This window comes from Narcine bancroftii, chromosome 10 (genome assembly GCF_036971445.1).
Source record: "Narcine bancroftii isolate sNarBan1 chromosome 10, sNarBan1.hap1, whole genome shotgun sequence".
NCBI lineage: Eukaryota > Metazoa > Chordata > Chondrichthyes > Torpediniformes > Narcinidae > Narcine > Narcine bancroftii.
The window spans coordinates 86,926,888-86,950,408 of NC_091478.1; the positions used below are offsets into that span (position 1 = coordinate 86,926,888).

The 23,521-nt window shown below is 38.6% G+C and overlaps 1 protein-coding gene across 8 annotated transcripts in view; it reads right to left on the reverse strand.

Annotated features, from left to right (window-relative positions):
• Positions 1-2,197: 2,197 nt before the first annotated feature.
• phkb (phosphorylase kinase, beta) overlaps positions 2,198-23,521 on the reverse strand; it is a 167,244-nt gene continuing 145,920 nt past the window's right edge. For all 8 annotated transcript variants that reach the window (XM_069901672.1, XM_069901671.1, XM_069901670.1 and 5 more), the window contains 6 exons: positions 19,631-19,833; positions 16,739-16,873; positions 10,468-10,597; positions 8,792-8,899; positions 5,128-5,268; positions 2,198-2,588 (listed from right to left, as the gene is read on the reverse strand). In XM_069901672.1, the coding sequence (XP_069757773.1) occupies positions 2,454-2,588; positions 5,128-5,268; positions 8,792-8,899; positions 10,468-10,597; positions 16,739-16,873; positions 19,631-19,833 (852 nt within the window). In that variant the 3' untranslated portion in view covers positions 2,198-2,453. The remainder of the gene's footprint in view (positions 2,589-5,127; positions 5,269-8,791; positions 8,900-10,467; positions 10,598-16,738; positions 16,874-19,630; positions 19,834-23,521) is intronic.

Below are 23,521 nucleotides of genomic sequence, written 5' to 3' on the forward strand. Positions count from 1 at the left end.
AAGAGGGTCGGCCATTTTCAGTTTCAAATAGGCTTTGGTCGACACCTAGGTAAGTTAAACCGAATTCCCTGACTACCTCTGATATAGTTCAGAGACCTGGTTGAGTTCGAATGGGGTTGAGCCTGTTGGACCCTTTCTAACTGCTGTGTAACTGGCGCATGAACTGAGCAAATTGCCAGGTTAACCCCTATTGAGGCATGACACCTTGCTCTTCTTGGCCACTGGGAAGATGGATATCCATTTTGAAGCAGGTGGGGATCTCAAATTGCTGTAGCAAGAGTCTGAATATGTTCGCAAAAACTGCAGCCTGTTGATTTGTGCAGGTTTTAAGGACCCTGACAGGTACAGCATTTGGGCTGGTCTCGATGATCCACCCTTTGGCCCAAGAGATTGGGAGACAGAATCACTTTCGCTCCGTCCACTGCTACAGAGAGGATCTCCTAGGGAATTCCTCTTGAATTCCACATCGCATTACTATCCTGGCATGTCTGTCCAAGGCCTCATGTACTGCCAGGTTGAGGTCACACATAACTCCTTTCCCATTACCCAAACCTTCCTTCATCCATCTCACCATCCCTTCCCATCTTTTCTCCTATCAGAGCTTAATTCTCAGCCTTCTGTCCCCTTCCCCTATCACCTCTCAGCAACTTTCTCTTCTTCCCTCCCTCCCACCTATATGTTATCACTTGAAACCCTATTCTCCACCCACCACCTTATTTGGGTGTCTGCTTGAAGGCTGAGGCTTAAAATGACAACTGCCTATTGCTTTTCGTGGATGCGGAGTTCCTTTTATGTATCATTCTAGTCTTCAAGCATCTGCAGTCTCCTTGTTTGCCTCCTATTTACTTTGTATATCCATGAAAGTAGCATCTACAAAACACTCTAGATATTTAATTAAGAGATTGTAATCGATGCACAAGTGTTTCAAATATACTGGGTTTACAAAATTCAGTTTAAACATCCCATTTTTATTTCAAAATTATGACATGTAACATTTTTGCAGATGCAAATACTAAAAATTTGTCAACTAATGTCAAAATAGACATTCCATTTTCTATGGATAATCAATTTTTGAGGACTTGGATGTGGATGGATATTGAGGATAGAAGTTTGTTTTGAAGCTATTTTAACATTTGAACAAATGAAGAATAAATTTAATGCACCAAATAATACCTTCTTTTGCTATCGTCAATGACTGATAAAATAGGTCCAAGTTTGACGTTAACTAGCCAGAGTGAATTGGAATTATTGATTCGTAATAGTAATGAAAATAAATTTATTTTTGTAATGTATAATTTACTTCAAAAGAAAACCCCAAAATAGTGGTGCATAATTCGAGATTAAGACGGTAAGTGAATTTAAATAGACAAAATAGATGAGAAATATTGGAGGGAATTATGTAGAGATAATATGACAAAAATTATTAATGCTAGATATATGTTGGTTCAATATAATTTTTTGCATCAGTTAGATTTGACTCCTCAAAAATTAAAAAATCCAAACCTTACCTTATCAGATTTGTGCTTTAGATGAGGTCAAGAGATTGGATCATTCTTACATTCTAATTGGAAGTGTCCTAAAGTTAACAATTTTTTGTTGGAAATTTGAGAATGTTTGGAATGCATAACAGGTGTTAAGTTCCTACAGGATCCAATGCTACTTTTGATGGGTAATAATTAGGGTTATAAGACCCAAATTGAAGGTAACTATGCAACAAATTGAATTTGTACAAATTGCTTTAGCAGTTTCTAGGAAGTGTATTGCAATAACTTGGAAATTGGACATAGATTTAGAGATGGAACTTTGTAGCTGCATTCCACTTGAGTAGATTACTTAAAGTCTATGAAATAAATATCAGGTCTTTTGGAAAATATGGTGCTCAGATTTGCAAAATGTGGGTATGAATGTTTAATAGACTCTCTGGAGACCTAATTTCTTGGTAACCTCCAGTATTAAAAAAAATGATATAAATAGTTTATTCCCTTGACATTCTCCAGTAACTTCTCTATTTTTTTTTTCCTTTATTTTATTTCTTTTTCGGGTGTTTGGGAGGATTTTGTATACCACATATACAATTTTTGAAAGTTCTTATTGAATGAAATGTATTTACTGTTCTGGTTTAAAAATTGCTAAATAAAATATTAAAAACTAAAATCTTAACTTTATATAATTCAAATTTTGCTGAACAATGCTAAAATGTAAATGAATATTTAATTTATTGAACATAACCTCTTTTATACAAACATGCATCAACATTTAAATGACCTAATTTTAATGTTCCTAGGGAATACATTGCCAGTTTAATGAAACCATTTTCCTTGCAATAAAAACAGTTGAAAAAATGGATGAATTGTATGTGCCTTGAATTACACTGAGTACCATCATGGTATTAACATGAATTCGCTCACATCACAAATCTCTTGTACATGCATACTCTTTCAAATTCATCTTCTTCAGCATATCACGCAGGGATTATCAGGGCCTGATTTAACTTCCCCCTCAAGTAATGTGTTCATCACAGCCTTCATCAAATAGCTGGCTGTCCCTCTCATACCCACTGGAGGAGTATTGTAGAATTCAGTCATGCTCTGTAAACAGATAAAATATTAATGAAGCAAAAAGACTCAATACTACTTTTTTGTTCATCCTATTGAAGTAAAGATTATTTAAAAAATACCCATGGCCAGGCAGATGTTTCAGCAGTTTAGTGAAGAGATGTTGAAACAGGCTGAAATCTGGTTGCTTGCCGACGGCATCGGCAGGATTCTGGGAAACAAAAGATATTCCAAACCTCTGAAGAATAGTCATCAATCTAATACATCAACTCTGTTCCTCTCTTCACAAATGTTTTTTCACTTAATAAATATAATGAGATAAAGGAGCAGAAGGACCTGGTGGTGCATTGTACATCCTGGGGTTTCAGGACATGTTGAAAAGTTGGAGAAGCATATGATACGAAAAGTTATGAAAAACTTCCACTCTCTTTTTTGATTTCTGACTTTCAGCCACAGTTTGATGCTTCATAATGAGCAGTAATACTCATGTTGTGCATTACTACGTTCTACATTATTCATGTTTGTGCACAAAACCATGAACACCCAAGAAATGTAATATAACCAGTCACAAAATGTGACCAAGCATACCTTGTGAAGTCACTATGATTTAAAATTAAATGCTCAAGTATTTCTTGAGAATAGTTACTTTTTTTTTGCTGGTACTCTTCATTCTGCAGATGAGAAATGAGATTATAGTCTCAAAAGTTTTGGCATATACTCACCTGAATTAACAATGGACCATGCTGTAGGTATTAAGGATGACTACACTAAATCAACTTAGATAGATAAAGTCCTAGAATTATGCAGCATGGAAATGGCTCCTTCAGCAATTCAGCCATGCCAACTCATTTGATCCATTTCCCTATAAATCTTGCCTATCCAAGTACCTGCTTTGATATCTTCCTTTGTCAGCTTGCTCTATGTACCCTTCACCCTCTGAGGGAAAAGATCCCTTTTAAATCTTTCCTCTTTCATATACTCCTCCTCCCCATCCCACCCCCACTCCCCAAGTTATGGACTCCATTTTCTACCATCAGGATTTCATGAGAATTTTTCTAATAAACAATCATCTGCCTTGTCAACTAACAGACTATTTGGAAAACCTAAATCTTGAGACATAAACCAACCTATGGAGATGCTAACAGAGTGTAAAGGGTTGTAATACAGTTATTTGGCATGTGATTGAAGGTATATCAAGAAAAAAATGTTGGTTGTCAGTGGGGGTGGGGGTTTGTTGGTCATAACTCATGCTTTTTGCCATCTCTTTTGCAAGACAACTGGAGTCACCAACAATTTTTTTTTATGTATCACTTACGATTATTTGACCTTTGATGGTGAGTAACTAGTATGCTTTTGTTTTCCTATTAACATTTTTGGTAATAAAAAGTAAATTAAAATATGGAAGTATAATCTATTCTCAATCATCCCCTACAGTGAGTTTCTAAATAGATATGCAGTGGAGGTTGTTGTCTGGATGGAAACGACTTTAAATTGAAGCCATCATATAAGAGAACTTGTTTCAAGTTTGTACAAATCGGTCTTGTGTTCAAGTTGAACCATTTTGGCAAGGAATTAAGGTAGTTTTGGAAAAATTATACAACTTTAAATTACCATTAGATCCAATGATTTTTTTGTTGGGTGGATATGGTTTCTCTGAGAGGAATGGGGCTGGATAAAATTCAAATTGCTTTTATACATTTAGTGCTATCAGTAGCGCATAAATGTGTAGCTGGTACTTGGAAAGATGGTAGAGATTAATATAGCATGCTGGCGTAATGAATTGAAAGCTTGTATTGTTATGGAAAAAATTACTTATAATTTACATGATAACTATTCTTTCTTTGTTGATAAATGGTTTCCATATTAGGAGTATATGCATTTAGATAGACTTTGAATTGTTATTAATCACATTTTTTTTTATAATTCACATTTTTTGCTCCCCTCAAGGGAGCTGGCTGATGGGGTGGATGGGTGGGATGTTTTTTTTGTTGGGTTGGTTTTTTTATATATATATTTCTGTAAAATTAATTTTTGATTGTTATTAGACTGTATGTTATGCTTTTATTATCTTTTAAATAAAGTTTGAAAAAAATTAGTACCTAAACCTTTTTTTGGCTATAGCCCCCTATGAATTCTGTTCAAAGTGAATGGACCCCCCTTCCCTATGAAGCAGAAAGTTTGATTGGTTTCTTCCATACTTTTCTCCCACCAACCTCATAAAACACAAAAATATTTTATAATTACAGTTGGCCAGCATAAATAACCATGCTCCAAATGTTCCAATTAAATCTAAACGTTTGAAAGTTTGGAACATCTGAAAGAAGATAAACAACCAGCTAACCATGAGCTGGGTTCTTAAAAGGAATGTGTCCACCAAAGTCAGAGTGGTGACTGGTAGCCTGCCAGTAAGTCCCCATGAGGACTTGGCCTGGACTAAAAGTAATTTGAGATTAAATGTGTCTATCTGCATAGGTTAATCTTCCTTCAGGTAAATTACACCAGCAGAAAAATAGCACAATTCAGCAAAAACTCTGCCACAGCATTTATAATTATAAATATGAAGTTTACTCACATTAATCTCCACATACTCCAGCCTTCCTTTATCTTTCTTAAATTCATCAAAAGCATCTTTCACCAGATTGTCCAAATTCACTTCAGCTGCAAATTCCAATTCAGGATTGCGCTCCAATGCAACAGAAACCACCATTATCAACTGTAGCAAAAATAACTAAATGTTATGAACCTGCAATGCACCAATATAAAAAGCTCAAAGGAAATTTGTACCTGGTACTTCAGCTCCTTATGTGATTTTAAACCTTTACATTTTAAAAAATGTATTTAAAGTTTAAATTTAGACATACAGCATGGTAACAGGCCTTTATGATCCATGAGCTCCTGCCAAGCAATTGACCTACAAACCCCAGTACGTTTTATTTTGGTGGAGGGGTGCGATAATGGGATGGAAGTGTAGCCAGATTACGGCAATCAGTAAACACAATTTTCCCATATTTTTCAATTTACTCTGCCCCTGAGAATGCCCGGTCTCAAAATTCCCACATGGAATTGTTGATTCATTTATGAAGGATCTAGTGTTTACTCATTATCCTCAGAGTATCTTCATCCAGGTGGCTTGCAAACTTTACAATGAAACTGGGTATGTTTGATTGGAAATGGGATAGGGCTTGGGAAGGATTTCAAGTAGCCCTACTTTATGTTAACCAAATATTCAAAGGTAGTGATTTGGTCTCCCTTTCAAACAGAAGTGAGCATATCACAAATGAATTCAAGTGTTAATGAAGTATATCACTAAATATTCAAAGCAAATTACTAGATATTATAAAACATTTAAACATTGTTCAATCCTGTTCACTTACACGATCCTACAGAAGGAAGCCTTTTGAAGTGGCTCTTTAAAAAAGTATTCAGTTACTTTCAGTGCCTGATTCTTTGAAGCAGTGCTGGATAGGACGCAATAACATAAGAAATAGTAGCAAGAGCAGGTCATCTGGCCCACAAGGCCTGCTCCATCATTTAACAAGATCATGATTGATCTGGTCGTGGACTCAGCTCCACTTACCCACCTTTTCCCCCATTGTGATAGTACAGATTCCATAACCAACTGAAAAACCTCACAAAGATCAGTGTATACAGAGCCGTTGTCATACCCACACTCCTGTTCGGCTCCGAATCATGGGTCCTCTACTGGCATCACCTACGGCTCCTAGAACGCTTCCACCAGCGTCGTCTCTGCTCCATCCTCAACATTCATTGGAGCGACTTCATCTCCAACATCGAAGTACTCGAGATGGCAGAGGCCGACAGCATGGAATCCACGCTGCTGAAGATCCAACTGCACTGGGTAGGTCACATCTTCAGAATGGAGGACCATCACCTTCCCAAGATCGTGTTATATGGCGAGCTCTCCACTGGCCACCGTGACGGAGGTGCACCAAAGAAGAGATACAAGGACTGCCTAAAGAAATCTCTTGGTGCCTGCCACATTGACCACCGCCAGTGGGCTGATATCACCTCAAACCGTGCATCTTGGCGCCTCACAGTTTGGTGGGCAGCAACCTCCTTTGAAGAAGACCGCAGAGCCCACCTCACTGACAAAAGACAAAGGAGGAAAAACCCAACACCCAATCCCAACCCACCAATTTTCCCTTGCAACCGCTGCAACGTGTCTGCATGTCCCGCATCGGACTTGTCAGCCACAAGCGAGCCTGCAGCTGACGTGGACATTACCCCTCCATAAATCTTCATCCGCGAAGCCAAGCCAAAGAAGGAAAAAAAAACAGATGGTAGTGTAGGATGACTGCGATTGGCTGAGAGTGAAGCCACACCTACTGGCAGGTCTTAAAGGATTGCTCCTAGCCAGACCAGGTCATTCTGGACTGGTTGACCTACTTGTGATATGCTCCAGTCTTTTAGTTAATAAAAGCCTTGGTTTGGATCAACAAGTCTTTGGTTCTTTCGACATGCACTACACCCATAACCCTCAATTTTTATACAATGCAAAAATCTCTCTTTTCAGTATGTTTAACGAGGCTGCATCTACTGCTTCCTTGGGCCCAAAATTCTACAGATTCACTACTCTTTGGGAGAAGCAGTTCCTCCTCATCTCTATCTTAAATCTACTCCCCGAAATCTTGAGCCCATGTCCCTCAAGGGACTATCAGTTACACTGTAGAGCAGAAGAAACTGGTGATCTCCTTGGAGCAGGCAAGGATAAGAGGAAGCAGAAGTGTTCAAAATCAAGAATGGTATTGAACAAATGAGTAAAGAGGAACCATTTAAATTGCCACAGAGTAGTGTCCCAAAGTCAAAGATGAAATGTAATCATTGATAGAACCAGAAAAAAAAAACTTGGGACTTTTTCTTTACACATAGTGAATTGCTGTGATCTGATATACAGTGAAAAGGTGGTCAAAGCTGGTTTACTGGTAACTATAGAACATTACAGCACAGAAAACAGGCCCTTTGGCCCATCTAGTCTGTGCTAAACTATCATTCTGGCTAGTTCCACTGACCTGCACTAGTCCATAGACAACCATATCCCTCCCATTCATGTACCTGTCCATATTTTTCTTAAACATGTTAATTGAGCTCACACTCACCACTCAGCTGGCAAATTGTTCCACACTGCCCCTACTCTCTATGTGGTTCCCCCTAAACTTTTCCTTTTCCTCTTAACCCATGACCTCTAGTTTGTATTTCATCTAACCTCAGTAGAAAAAAGCCTATTTGCATTTACTCTATCTATAACCCTCACAATTTTGAAAACCTCCATCAAATCTACCCCCATTCTTCTATGCTCCGGGGAATAAAGTCCCCATCTGTCTAACCTTTCCCTGTAACTCAGTTCCTGAAGTTCCAGCAACATCCTAGTAAATCTTCTCTACACTTTTCAAACTTATTGATATCTTAACATTTTAAAGAGAATTGGGTAATGGGAAAAGTACAACAGCTCCACCAATGACTTGGCATATGTTAATAAGTCAAAAGACTTCCTTGTGTGCCATATCATTTGAACTTTGCCACAATTTAATGTTTAACACCATTCTAAACCAATGATTTTATTTTAACCACCACTGTTGTTTAGTTTGATCTGGAAAGGAGCCCAGATTGCTCAATCCGAGCCTGATGGAACTGTGTGTGAGGGGACAAATAAATAATTTTCTAAGTTTGGATCAGGCCAGTGCATGGCAGGCTGGCTCAGTGCTTTACTGAAATGTACTAGCTACATTTTAGTAAATGCTTTTTTGTCTGAAATACTGGGTAGAATGGGAGTACGGTAACAGGCCCTTTCAGTCTTCAAGCCCATGCTGCCCAGTTACACCTTATTGACCTACAACCCCTGGTACATGCTGAACAGTGGGAGGAAATCAGAGAACATGGAGGAAACCGACGTGAATAAGGGGAGAACATACAAACTCCTTACACACAGCGTGGGATTCAAACCCAGACATGATTGCTGGTGCTATTACAACGTTGCGCTAACTACGCTGTCCTGGATATAATTATTTATGGAAAAGGACAGGTTAGGTATGGAATAAATTACAAGTCTCAGGCTCACCTTGAATTGGCTGTGGTCAGGTCTTTTTATAGTGAAGCAGATAATTAATTGTTATGAATTTATTTTACACAATACAAATCCCCTGTCTCAACATAAAATATACATGGTTGTGAAAATATTAATCATTTTGTATGGCTTAAAAAATTAATATAATCAGCACCTCTACAATGATCTGTCGATATTCAGGCTGTATGATGTCCTGCAATGCATCTTCTACGAGGAGAGAAAAATTCATCTCATACATCGTCATATCTGACAAAGTTGGTTGCTGAAGGAAGGAAACAAAGAGCAACATTTCTGCTGGTGTAAAATGACAATTTCTTATGCATTTTCATTTTTCCTTTTGATAAGTTATCAAATGGCCTTCCACAAATGTACTCAAAACTCCCTCTTTATTATTTTTTCTGAGAAATTGATCAATTGAACTATTTTTGTATCTGTGGATTTAAAAACAACACAACAGATTTTCCTCTGTAATAATTCTGCCTCAGTGTAAATCTAGCAATTTGCGGGTAAACAGATAAGTAGTCATTCTTTCATTTGTTGTCATGACAAGTAGTCAAATCAATAGAAGATGTATTCTAATTAGATGTAAATTACAATATTAAGCTACATATATTTCCTGCAATTTGTGCAATGGCAAAGTGTAGTATTGAGAATGCAGATACATCTTTGGTGTTCTGATTGCTATGCCAGTATGCTAGGCAGACTCTTTCAGAACTTAAAGCCTACTTTGTAAGTTAACTAAGGGTAATGCATTTTGTACACCGAGTTAACATTTTTAAACCTTGTCGAGAGACTAGATTGGGCTCTGAGGCCTTCCATAGTCATTGATGTTTACTTGTTCCTGGTTTTCAAATGGAATGAAGATGGAACGAGAAATCTACTAAAACTGGCTTCATACCCATGCTTTACATTCTATGCTCAAAACCATATATAAAAAGTCAATCCCATGTAAAAGTTGACCCTCCATTTTTGGCCAAAAAATCTGGTATTTTCCTTACATCTCGACCCTAGTTCTTCACAGATAACAGATCAAGAGTTGCAAGTACTTGCACATAACCACAAATATGAAATGTTGTTAAAGGTTTTGTGATGCGAGGAGGTACGGCTCATGTATGGTAGTGGCCATTTTCATTATGGTGGGTACCGGTAATGGTAATATACTGTAAATATGACCTTTAATCAGATTCCACTAAGCCAGTCTATTGAGTGTGATGGATACAAATAAAAGAACAAGCGTGGGAGAATATTTCTGAGAGCTGCAATGCCTTACTTCCAATGCCTCAGTCACAAACTCTCACCTCGGTCCTGGCCACATGTCGATTGAGACTCCCCACCCGCTACGTCAGTCACAAGCTCTCGCCTTGGCCCTGGCCACCTGGCGATCAGAACTCCCTACTCCTCAGTTGTGATCTCTCACCTTGGTCCCGACCACCCGCAGATTTTCATGTTTTACTTGTATGGTTCTTGTTACTTGGTAGGAAACACGTTTTGATGCACACGCAGTATTATTATTTTAATTCATTGTGTTTCTGTTCTTTATTCATTTAGAGATCATTTAGACTTTTTCTACTGTTATGAATCCTTGGATTCTACTATGAATTTTAGCCCCTCAGAATGTAATAGTCGATCCCATATATTTAACATTAAAAAATAGTCTAGAAAATATGACCTTTTTACGAGTACATATGGTCGTTTGCTCCAGGAAAACTGGCCACTGCTACAAGTGTGGCTTAAAGCAGCAGAAGCAGTGATACACACTGCCCAACCTGCAATAAAGATGCTGCATTTTAAGAAGTTTTTACAAATGAGATGAAAATATTATACAATTACTTGGGGCAGGTGCTTGTCAGTTACTCTGATGCCCTCTGGTGTCCTCTCCAGAATCTGCCACACTCGGTCATAAAATCCCTTTGGAGTACGATTCAAGGAGCCATCAAGATGACGCCTGTTCAGCCATGACCTGATGTGGGAAAAAAACATTTGCAATCTTGCCTTCACAGCCACAAAAATTGTTCAAGTAAAATCTTTGGAAAAACAATCTTATTATCCAACATGCATTATGGTTTACTGTAGGCTCTTATAGGCTATCTTTTATACAGTGTTAAATTAAAAAAAATGTTTTATTTTATAGCTTTCAAGTTCATTTACTTTATACTGTCATATAAATTTCCTGCAGATTTCTGGTTCCCGAATTACACTTGTGATTCAGTAGTGAATCAGTCAAAATTTTGTTTGGTACCCTGATCATTAGTTAATGAGTTGAAGTGTGAATAGGAAGATGGGTCTGATGAATGTGGCTAGAGATATTCTAAAGGAGGGAGGGCTTTAGATTATTGGGTCACCAGGCCATTTCTGTGGAAAAGGTGAAATCTGTGCAACTCAGTGCTGTTGGGGATGGGGGTGGGGGGAGGGCATTTAAATCAACTTGGCAGTGGAGGTTCCAGATTACTGGATAACAATAATTCTGGTAGACTTATTCAGGAAAAGTACAGGGATAAGGTAAGGGTAATTATAGACCAATGAGGCTGAGGGACAGGATTGGTCCAAATGGAAAGACATGGCTGAAACAAAGCAAGTCAGCATGATCTTGTTAGGGGGAGAAGAGGTAACCCTCTTACTGAGAGTTATGCCCCTGTTCCCAAGATGTACAGGTTAATTGGTCACAGAAGCAGCATGGGATTGTGGGCTGGAATGACCTGTACTGTGCTGCAAGTTTTTGAAAAAAATGAGAGACACAGATGAGCTAGATTGCAGGAAACATTTCCTCATAGGAATGGCATCTAAAAATTAGAGGGTTTAGGGGGAGGGTAATGGGTTAGAGGTTGAGAAGGGATCAGAAGGGGAATTTTTTCATCCAAGAATGGTTGGAATCTGGAACACATTGAGAGAGTGGGTGGTGGAGGCAGATACTCTCATAACATTCAAGAAGAATCTGGATGTGTACTGAAATCACCAGTGCCAAGAAGACTGCACCATTTACACAGCAATTTTTTTCTGTAGCAAAGATAAAGATACATAACCCACGTCGGGATAAGGTTCCATGAGATTTGAAAATAGCAAATGTAGTTCCTTTACTCAAAAAGGGAGATCGAAAGAATTCATATAATATAATGAAAATGGTCCAAATAGTAATTTCATGTGCTCTCTCTCCTATTTGTATCATTCACAAAAATCAGTGAATAACAATGGATGTGGTTTGAGAATTAGTTAACAGGTGGAAAGCATTCTAAGGGAATAATGTCTTTCTCAGTTGAAAGACTGTTTCACAACAGGTGAATGTGTCCAGAAGTATTGAACTGCACGTTTCACTAACATTTCGACAACTGATCCACCTGCATTGAATTCGCCCATCGTTATTGAATGAAGATCTACCGGGACCAATGCCTGAAGAGGGCGCGCACAAAATCAGTGACCCGGTGCGGACTCGAAAGGCCAACATGGCCTGTTTCTGCTCCGTTAATGGTTATATGTGCTGGAAAAGGAGAATGTGTCGACAGGTACTCAGTGATCAGCATGGACATGGTGGGCCGAGTGGTCTCTTTCTGCACTGTATGCATTTATAACTCTTTATTCAATTTGCCCCTCAATTATTTGTGACGTGGATCCGTCAGCTGCACATTATTTCCCCTGGAAAACCAGAGGCTGCTGGTAAAGAATAATTTATGATACTAAATTGTTAATGTCGTTCTAAAAGTATATTTGATAGATATTTCTTGCTGAAGAACTCAATCATTGTGACCACAGTGGATAAAATTTATTTCTTTTTAATTCAAAACTTTATACAAAATAAATAATTTGCATTTAATATAATGGTTTCTATGAATCCATGTCATAAATATTGAACTACATAACCAATGAAGCTTCTTTTGTCCACACTTCTACTGTGGAAAACACAATACATAATTTGAGAACAGCAAGTCTTTATTGAATATAGATTTGCAAAGACATCTGGACAACAACTCTAATCATCCTTATAAAGCCTCAGGAGATCTATTGCACTTAGTTGAATGACCATGCAGACCTTAGGTTTAAATGCACTGGCTCAGAACTTTATTTCTCAAGACTCTACAAAGTCCTGACTTGCTGCTGGGGTTTATGTTTGCCCAAACACTTTTTTGCCAACATAAACCTCACCCTCTCCCCATGATCTCTAGCTCATTTTACAATTAGCTGCTCACTCCTCTGTTAGAGAGGTCATTCAACCTCCGTGTTCAAGGAGAGAAACATTCATCTACATTTCCTTCAACTCACAGGCAGATGGGAAAGGGTATTTGCCTCCAGATTTCTGAAGAAAAAATGTTTAACTTGAAATTTTAGCTAAACAAGAAAATCTGCATATATTGTGATTGCAGTTTACACAAAATTGCTTGAGAAACACAGCAAATCACACAGCGTAAAGATAAAGATACATAACCAAAATTTTGGGCTCTCGCCCTTCATCAAGCTAAATGTAGGCAGGCACCTTAACAAAATGGTGTGGGGGGTGGGGGGAGGAGTACAGGGCCAGATAGGAGGTAATAGGTAGATAGGGGTGGAACAGATCAGAGAAAAAAGATGAGAAGTGATGGGGAGGGGATAGCCTCTGAATAGAGAGGTAAGGGGGTGGAGAACTGGAGGAAAGGAGACAGAAGGATGGGGATAAGAGAGAGAGACAGAGGAGCGGCCTAATGGAAACCAGAGAAGTCGATGTTAATGCCATCCAGATGGAGAGTGGTCAGATGGAATATTAATTTATTAGTGGCCTTAGATTGGCAGTGTACAAGGCCATGGACAGACACATCTGTGTGGTAGTGGGGCGCGGATTTGAAGTGGGGCGCAGATTTGAAGTGGTTGACCACTGGGAGATCCCCACCATTGCTGCAGACAGAGTGAAGTTGTTCGATGACATGATCTCCCAGTCTTTGTCTAGTCTCTCCGATGTAAAGAAGACCACAACGGGAGCATAAGATTCAGTGCAGATTCACAAGTGAAGTGTTGCTTCACTTGGAAGGATTGTTTGGGGCCCAAAATGGTGGTGAGGGAGAAGGTGTGGGCACAAGTGTGGCACTTCCAGTGGTCACAGGGAAAGGTCCCAAGTGGGCAATTTGTGGAAAGTGATGAATGGACGAGGGAGTCACAGAGGGAGTGATCCCTGTGGAAGCCAAGAGGGGAGTATGTGTCTGATGGCAGGATCATGTTATAGGTGATGGAAATTGCAGTTGGCTAGTGGGGTAGTAGGTGAGGACTAGGGAATCCTGTCTTCGTTGCATCTAGTGGCAGAGGGAGCCAGGGCAGATGAGCGGGAAATGGAGGAGCTTCGGGTAAGGGCTGAGTTGATGGTGGTAGAGGGGAAGAAGGAGATCATCTTGGATGATCTCATCCTGGGAGCAGATGCGATGGAGTTGGAGGAATTGAAAGAAAGGAATAGAAACCCGACATGGGAAAGGGTGTGATGAGGTATAGTCAAGGTAATTGTGGAATTTAGCGGGTTTGTAGCAATTGTCTGTTGAAAGTTTGTCTCTCAAGATAAGATGGAGGTAAAGATCGAGAAAGGGGAGAGTGTCGCGTGAGATGGTCCAAATGAATTGGAGGTCGGGGTGAAAATTAACAGCAGATTGGATAAAGTGGACAAGCTCATCATGAGTGCATGAGGGCAGCACCAATGTACTGTAGTCATTTCTGCTTTCAGTTTCCATTTGGCCACTCTTCTGTCTCCTTCTCTTCCCTATCCCCTAGCTCTCCGCCCACTTCCCTCCACCCATCACTTCTCAGCTTTTTACCCTTGAGCCCTCACAACCAAATCCACCTATGACCTCTTGCCTGTGGGCCTGTGCTATTCTTCCATCCCCTCCCCCCTCCATTTTATTGAGGGACCTCCCTGCTTTTTGCTCATACCTTGATGAAGGGCTCATGCCTGAAACATCGGTTATAACCATATAACAGTTTATGGCATGGAAACAGGCCATCTCAGCCCTTCAAGTCCATTCTGGTTCACCCAAACAACTCCTCTAGATCCCCCTGCCTATTCTCCACCCATAACCTCCAACCCCCTCCTATCCATGTATATACCCAGTCTCCTCTTAAATGAAAGAATTGACTCTGCCTCAATTATTTCCTCTGGAAGATGATTCCATTCAGCCACCATTCTCTGATTGAATAAGCATCCTTTAATGTTTCCCCTAAAATTTTGCCCCCTTACCCTCAACGTGTCCTCTTGTTTCAACCTCCCCTGCTCTCAGGGGTAAAGAGTCTACTTGTGTCTAGTCTATATATTCCCTTCATAATTTTGAACACCTCTATCAAATCCCCTCTCATCCGTCTACGTGCCAATGAATAAAGTCCTAATCTCTTCAATCTTTCTCTGTACTCTAGGAATTTTAAGATAGGCAACATCCTTGCAAATCTTCTCTGCACTCTCTCCACTTTATCTATATCTTTCCTATAATTTGGAGGCCAGAACTGAACACAATACTCCAAACCTGGTCTCACCAATGCCTTAAACAGTCGCAGCATCACTTCCTAGCTCCTATACTCTATGCTATGATTTATGAAGGCTAACATACCAAATGCCTTCTTAACCACCCTGTCAACATGCGAATCTGTCTTCAAGGAACGCTGCACCATAACTCCAAGATCTCTTTGTTCTTGTGCATTCCCCAATGTCCTCCCCTTTACTACATATCTCCTATTTTGATTATTATTTCCGAAATGAAGCACCTCACACTTCTCTACATTAAATTCCATCTGCCATCTCTCAGCCCAATTTTACAGACAAACCAAATCCCTCTGTAATCCCTGAAAACCTTCCTCGCTATCCACCACTCCCCCTGTTTTCATATCGTCTGCGTATTTACTTACCCAGTTAACCACCCCATCATCCAAATCATTAATATAAATTATGAACAAGAGGGGACCCAGCACCGATCCTTGAGGCACGCAGCTCGTCACAGGCCTCCATCCTGACAGACAGTTGTCCACCATGACCCTCTGTTGTCTCTCCTCCAGCCACCTCTGAACCCATTTTACTATTTCTCTATTAATCCCTAGTGACTGAACCTTCCTTACTAACCTTTCATGTGGAACTTTATCAAAAGCTTTGCTAAAATCCAGATAGACTACACCAACTCCCCTACCTTCATCCAACTTTCTTGTCACTTCTTCGAAAAACTCAACAAGGTTCGTCAAACATGACTTCCCCTTCACAAACCCATGCTGGGTGCTTCTGATCAATCCTTGCCTATCCAGATATTTATACACACCATCTCTAAGAATACCCTCCATAACTTTCCCTACCACCGAATTCAAACTTGCAAGCCTATAATTACTCGGCCAACATCTCGCACCTTTTTTAAACAACGGAACTACATTTGCAACCCTCCAATCCCTCGGCACCACACTCTCATCCAGTGATCATTGAAAAATCACTAACAGTGCCTCTGCTATTTGCTCCCCGACCTCCCTTAATGTCCTGGGGAAAGTCCTATCAGGACCAGGAGACTTATCCACTTTTCCTGACCTAGAAGCTTCAAAACCATCTCTTTACAAATCCCTATCTTTGCTACATAAAAAATGCTGAATTTCCCCAGCATTTTGAGTAAACTAACTTGAAAAGTTAACTCTGTTTCTCTTTCCACAGATTCTGGCTGACCTGCTGATAATTTTCAGTATCTTCTGATCTTATTTCAATTTTCTGGTATTTGCCACTTTTCAACTTTTAGTTTACTTTTCTACATTGGCTTATACAAATCAATCACCCACCTCCCTCCATCAGCAAAAGTGAAGAATGATTTCTGTATTGTGTTATGCCCTATTAAGAGCTGTCTGCAAAGACTGCACTTGTGCAGCTAAAGGCTGACAGCTGCATGAACTTTGAACACACCATTAGGGAATGGTGCTCTGGGATTGACAATATCTCTTTCAATGCAGTGTTTATTCAGGGAAAGCTGGCAATACTATTTTGTGTACCTTGTAAATGAAGATCTTGATCTGCTGTCACTTTAAAAATAGAACAAGGGCAATCTATAATTCTGGTTTAATGTCGTGAAAACATAGTAAAGCACTTTCTAGTTCGGCAACTCTGACAATATTCAGACTGGAAGATAATGCAGTTGTTTCAGATTACCTTTCCTTTTGATCAGACTGCAGAATATCCAGCAAAAGGTTTTTTATATCACTTGGTGACATCTGGTATAAATAATCTGTGGGTAGATCCTCACCTCGAACCTTGAGTGCATGCTTCATCGCATGGATGATCCATCTGAAGTACAATAGAAAAATCGATACTTAGGACAACATTCACAATGTAGATAAAAGAACACAACATTCAATTTACCAGCCATAACTAAGGATCAAAACGAAGCAGACTAAAGACTGAGCCAAGGTATTATCATAGATCAATTCTATGTACAGTACCTTTACTGACAGCTTCATTAAAGTCCACTAGATTGAACTACTTTGATATTAACAAACCTGAACTGAGAATGGAAAAAGTGATTAAGAATGATGCCATTTTAGAACACATGGGCGTCTTTCAAAATCTGATCTTAAATTAATATTCAGCTTCCCATTATTATTTGCAAACATTACTGAATCACAAATAGTTTTACACCACCTAAGTTATAGTCATCAGATTTGCAGATGGCACGATAGTAGTTGGCTTCCTCACCACAAAAATGAGTCACCCTGCAGAGAAGCGGTAGAAAACCTCGTGAAATGTTATGAAAATAACAACCTGAGTCTCAACAAGACAAAAGAAATGATTGTGGACTTTAAGAGGACAAGGGTGGACCATCCGCTACTGCACATTAATAGCTCAGTAGTGGAACGAGTAGAGCACCAAGTTCCTTGGAGTTCACTTAAGAAATGACATATCCTGACACACATCTAACATCCGGAAGGAACAATAGTGTCTTCATTCCTGAGAAGACTGAGGGAGGCAAGGCTACCAGCCAACATCCTGTCAATTTTCTACAGAAGTTCTATCGATAGCATCCTGGCGGCTGCATAACAGTATGTTATTGTTGCTGTATAGCATCAGAGTGGAGGTCAATCCACAGGACCATAAAGGCTTCAGAGAGGATCACTGGGGTCTCTCTCCACCCCATTGATATGATTTACCAGATTGTTGTCTAAAGAAGGCTCGCAAAATTGGTGAGGACCTCTACCACCCCACCTTCAGGCTACTCCTGTCGGGAAAGAGATCAAGTCAAATTTATTGTCATCTGATTGTACAACTACAACCTGATAAAACAGCATTCTCTAGTCCTTGGTTCAAAACATGCAGACATACAACAAGCCATAATACTCATACAGGAGTATCAGAGCCAAAGCGAACAGACTGAGAAATTGTACATGTGTTATGTCTGCATATGTGTTTACAATGTTTTACACCAAGGACTGGAGAATGCTGTTTTGCCTGGTTGCACTTGTACAATCAGATGACAGACTTGAAGCTGGACTTGATATTTTACCAGCAGTCATATAATCAATTAGAATTTATTCTGAACTGTATTATGCCCAAGGGTATCAATATTATAAATCCTTTGGTACTTCCAGGACTTGAGTGGAGATATATCAACACTGAGTGGCAAGATATTGATGAACTGTTCATGGAGGGCAGCAAATATGACAACATCACCATCAAAAACACTGGTTGGTCAGGTTTACTTCACGCAGGGGTAGGGTACCATTAATGTCCTATACATTGGAATCTATTCACTCCAAAATCACAAGGAGTATGTATGTGAACAGGAAGGAACTTCCATAGACATTATTGTGCAACACAAAGCCAATCACTTTTTGTTAATTTTGCACAGCTTCACAAGATATGAAGACAAGATACTCTTTTTATATCCTTTCACTGTTGAGAACTTCATGGTTAATGTTAGATTTTTATATGTTAGGAGATATCTTCTGAAGAGTTGCAGTGAGGAAGGAGAATAATTAACTCATTCCTTTCCGCACTACCATTGTTATGGAGAATATTTTTTGCAAACTAATGATTTATCAACCTATTTAAGGTGGTTGATATGCTGGCATTCACAGTCTGCATGGTAGAGTCACTTGTGGTATTGGCACCCTTTGCAATAAAAGACTATCATTTCAATGGTCTTTCAACCCTCCCATTCTTAGACCACACCTTTGCCACTATGGAAAATTCATACAGAAGTCATGTCAATGCATTCCACATTGTATGTTGTTCAATTATGAACTCTCCTCTTTACTAATGAATTTGAAGCTACAGCATCAAGCTGCAGCGTAGATAAGTCAGGCACTTGAATGCAGATTTTCAGCAAGTTGCCCTGAAACCATCATGACTACTTGGGTCTTTTATGCATGTGAATCATCAAATGAAAATGTAACCACTTGCCTTTATGGTTTTACTATGAGTATTTGTGTGATGCAAGATGCACACAAGCCCTACTCAGAAGGACTTGGCAACTTTGAGAAATCACCAAGCATGACATCAACCAACTGCTACTACTTTTATTGGTCCAATGGGATTTTAAGAACACGAATTAGACTTGGCAAGGTAACAATTCTGTGTGAAAGTTTGAAAACACTTGAGACTAATTAAAATAAGCTCAGTAAATTGGAGTTGGTCTAAAGCAACATCAGAAAGCTGGTTTGAAGCCAGTTTCTTTCAATGCTCTCCCCAAAGTCATGAGACCCTGGCTTCTCTGGCGTTAAGAACATTTTTTTTAAAAAAAATCACCAATTATGATGCATTAAGATTAAATGACAAACTCAGCAACGCTAACAGCATTCACTCCTTCAGCCAACTCTGGATGACTATATACATGACGTAGCCAGGAATTTCTGCACAAACCTTTGAAACTTACTTTGCAAGAAAGAATTTTTGTGTATTTATACATTATACTGGTGTATAATGACAATTAACTCTCATTTACATTACAAAAAAATTACATTGACAAAACTTATATTTTAAAATGAAATCTGTTTCATTTTAAAAATTGATTAGCTTCCAAGTCAAATAAGAGGATGGTTAACATACCCAATCCTAATCTTCAGCATCCCATGGAAGAGTTCTGGAGAGTTAGAAATAAGCCAACCAATATGAATGACAAGCTCCTGTTGAAGTACTGCCTCCCGTACATCATGTTTGGCACACTTAGCATAGACAATGTTCTTTATTTCCACTGGAGATAAGGGGTTTGAAATAATCTCCTCTTCTTGGCCAAAGACCCCAATTGTCACCTGTTAATAACAAAGTCAGTGAAGAAAGTGAATCAACCAACTTGTAGGCATATTGACATGAACCAATATTTTAAAAATTAAAATGATTTGGCCCATTTTTAAAAATCTAGTACAGTAATACAGTATTTGTGATTGTTTATGTGTTTCTTCTGAGATTATAGAAAAAAAATAAGCATTTCTTCTATAATAACATTTATATACAAAATGCATCTTCAACGTGTATAGAAAATCAATTCAAATTTTAAGCAATATAATTCCACAACCAATTTACCAGTGCATGTTTAAACACACCAAGTTATTGCTTATATTTGGGTTTGAATTCATTTTATAACATTGACAAATTGCACTCCTTTTGTGTGAGAGCGACATGTTCAACAAGAATAACAACTAAATTGAGGCAGCTAATAAGCTTGCAGTACATTGCAGCAAACCCTGCACAATATCCATTCACTCAAGATACCATGTTGAATGTAATGAAAAATCTTTTCAGAAATCTTATTTCCTTTAGTATTAAATTTATTTGCAATATTCAATACTTCAATGTGTATTGGTAGAAGATGTGAAAGAAAAATCTTGAAAAATGTTCATAGAAGTTTTTAAAAAATTTGCAACTCATATAGTGGAGACCAGTTAACTATGAAAATATTTTGAGTGCAACTCCTTTTTAAAATAATGTACCATTCTCCATCCAAATGAAGGCAGCTTTTATTTAGCAGGCCAGCTGGACTGTTTTTAAAATAACCTAAATTAATGAGTTTTAACAAGCTACAAAGTGATTTGCTTCAGTGTCTTAGTTTTCAAAATTGCATTATTGTGTCCATAAATCATGGGTAATTCAAGCAAAATCATGTTTATTTTCAAAATGGGTGGTAGTATGTCCATAAAAATTAGAACACAAAGCTTTCATCAATGGAATCTGGGTCTGAATCCTGCTCTCATAGTTGATAATGATCTACTTTTGCCAAGGACTTGCAATTACTCTGGAGAAAGCACAATGCCCCAGAATCCAGTAGTTACAAGTATACAACAAAAAAATAAGCAGATGATTTTTTTTGCTTAATTTAAAACAAATCAAAGGAGCAGAAAAGACACATGCCATGAGAACTCACACGTGCTGTAGATTTGGGGGGAGCGTGGCCATGCAAAGGACTTAGAGAAACGTGTTTTGGTTTAGCTCTCCGTGAAGAGTACTAAACAGACAAAAATTGAAAATCAAGAGTTTCTTCATCAAAAATGGATAAAACTAGCACGAAGAAGCCAAGGAAGCTGAGAGTGGAAAGTGTTCTTAGAGATGGTATATACAACTATTTGGAAAGACAGGGATTGATTTGGGGTAGTCAGCATGGTTTTGTACGTGGTAGATCACGTTTAACAAATCTTATAGAGTTTTCCAAGGAAGTTACTAAAAAGGTTGATGAGGTGATGGTGGTGGATGTTGTCCATTTTGACTTTCCTAAGGCTTTTGACAAAGTTCCCCATAAGAGGTTAGTAAGGAAGTTGGAAGCATTAGGTATTAATGATGAAGTAGTGAAATGGATTCAGCAATGGTTGATGGGAGATGCCAGAAAGTAGTGGTGGAAAATTGTTTGTCAAATTGGAGGCCGGTGACAAGTGGAGTGCCTCAGGGATTGGTACTGGGTCCACTGCTGTTTGTCATGTATATTAATGATCCAGAAGATAGGGTGGTAAATTGGATACAAACATTGGCGGTGTTGTGGACAGCGAGGAAGATTATCAAAGCTGACAGGGTGATATAGGACAATTAGAAGAGTGGGCATATGGAGTTTAATACTAATAAATGTGAGGTGCTGCATTTTGGTAGAACTAATCAAAATAGGTCATACACATTAAATGGTAGACAATTGAGGAGTGCAGTGGAAGAAAGGGATTTAGGGGTCATAGGTATACAATTCCCTGAAAGTTGAATCACAGGTGGATAGAGTGGTGAAGAAGGCATTTAGTATGTTGGCTTTCAAAATTAGATGTTATGTTGATATTGTATAAGGCATTGGTAAGGCCAAATTTGGAATACTGTGTTTTGGTCACCAAATTACAGGAAGGATTTACACAGTATAGAGAGAGTGCAGAAGAGGTTTACAAGAATATTGCCAGGGTTTCAAGGTTTGAGTTACAGGGTAAAGCAGGCTGGGACTTTATTACCGGGAGCATATAGGATTGAGCGGTGATTTGATAGAGGTATTCAAAATTATAAGGGGTAAAGATAGAGTCAATGTGGATAGACTTTTTCCATTGAGAATGGGGGAGATTCAAACAAGAGAGCATAGATTGAGAGTAAAAGTGAAAAAGTTTAGGGGAAATGTGAGGAGGAATTTCAACACGCAGAGGATAGTGGGGGTATGGAATGAACTTCTAGCAGTGGTAGAAACAAGATCAATGTTAATATTCAAGGAAAGGTTGGATAGGTAAATGAACGGGAGAGGTGTGGATGGTTATGGGCCGAATGGGGGTTAGTGAGACTAGGTGGGAGAAGATGTTCAGCGCGGGCTAGTAGGGCTAAACTGGCCTGTTTCTATGCTGTAAATGGTTATATGGAGAACAAAGATTAAAGAAGCTCCTATTCAACTGGGAACATCCAAAAGGACGCGGAGTAAAAATGGTGACGGGACTAGCAGAACCAGGTAAAATTGGGGAGTCAAGTCAAGAATTGAGCATCTTCCTGGAAAAAAAAATGGAGAATTTGAGTAACTGATTCATAAGTGTTGAAATGGTGATGAAAGATATGATAAAGAAAATAACTAAAATAAAAGAGATTGTTGAAGACCTGATGGAGAGAATGGGTTGAGCAGAGTTTAAATTGATGAAAATGCATGAAATACTTGAAAGATATGTATTGGCACACTGAAATATTTATGCAGAATCATGGACATACATAAACATTTACACCATAAATTATGGCAATGAAGTCTTTAAGAAGGTCATCTTTTTAAAAACCACAGGGGGAAAGACAAAATATATTGATTGGAGGTGATTTCTATTTTTGTTTAGATCCAAACAGCGAGAAAAATAACAAGGGGATAGCTGCAAAAACAACATTATTATTTATGAAGGATTTAAATTTAATTGATATATGGAGGTGGCTCAACCCCATAGAAAGAGACTATTCATTCTACTCAAGGGTACATGATTCACTTACAAGGATTGACCCATTTTTATACTGCGTACAGCTACAAAGTAGAGTGGTAAAAATAGAATATTTGGCAAGACTTATCTGGCCACTCGCTGTTAACATTAACTATTGTGATCATAAGAAAGTATGTACAGATGGCACCTTAATGCTGCATTTTAAAGAGGAAGGATTTTTGTGAATTTATTAAGAGACAGATAAAAATATTTTGTGAAAACAATCTTCCTTCCACTGACAACAGTTTTCTAATATGGGATATGCTTAAAGCTTATTTGAGGGAACAAATAATTTCTTATACTAAAAATCTTGAGACAATATGTGAGAGATTTAGAAGGTATAGAGAAGGACATAACAAAATTGGAAAAAAATATCAGATATCAGGAACACAAGAAAAATGTAGAATATTAGAGAACAAAAAGTAACAATATAACATAATACAAACATATAGAATAGATAAAAACAATATTAAAAACTAATCAAAAATATTATGAACTAGGATAATGGGCACACAAAGTGTCATCTTGGCAGGTTAAAGCAGTTGAG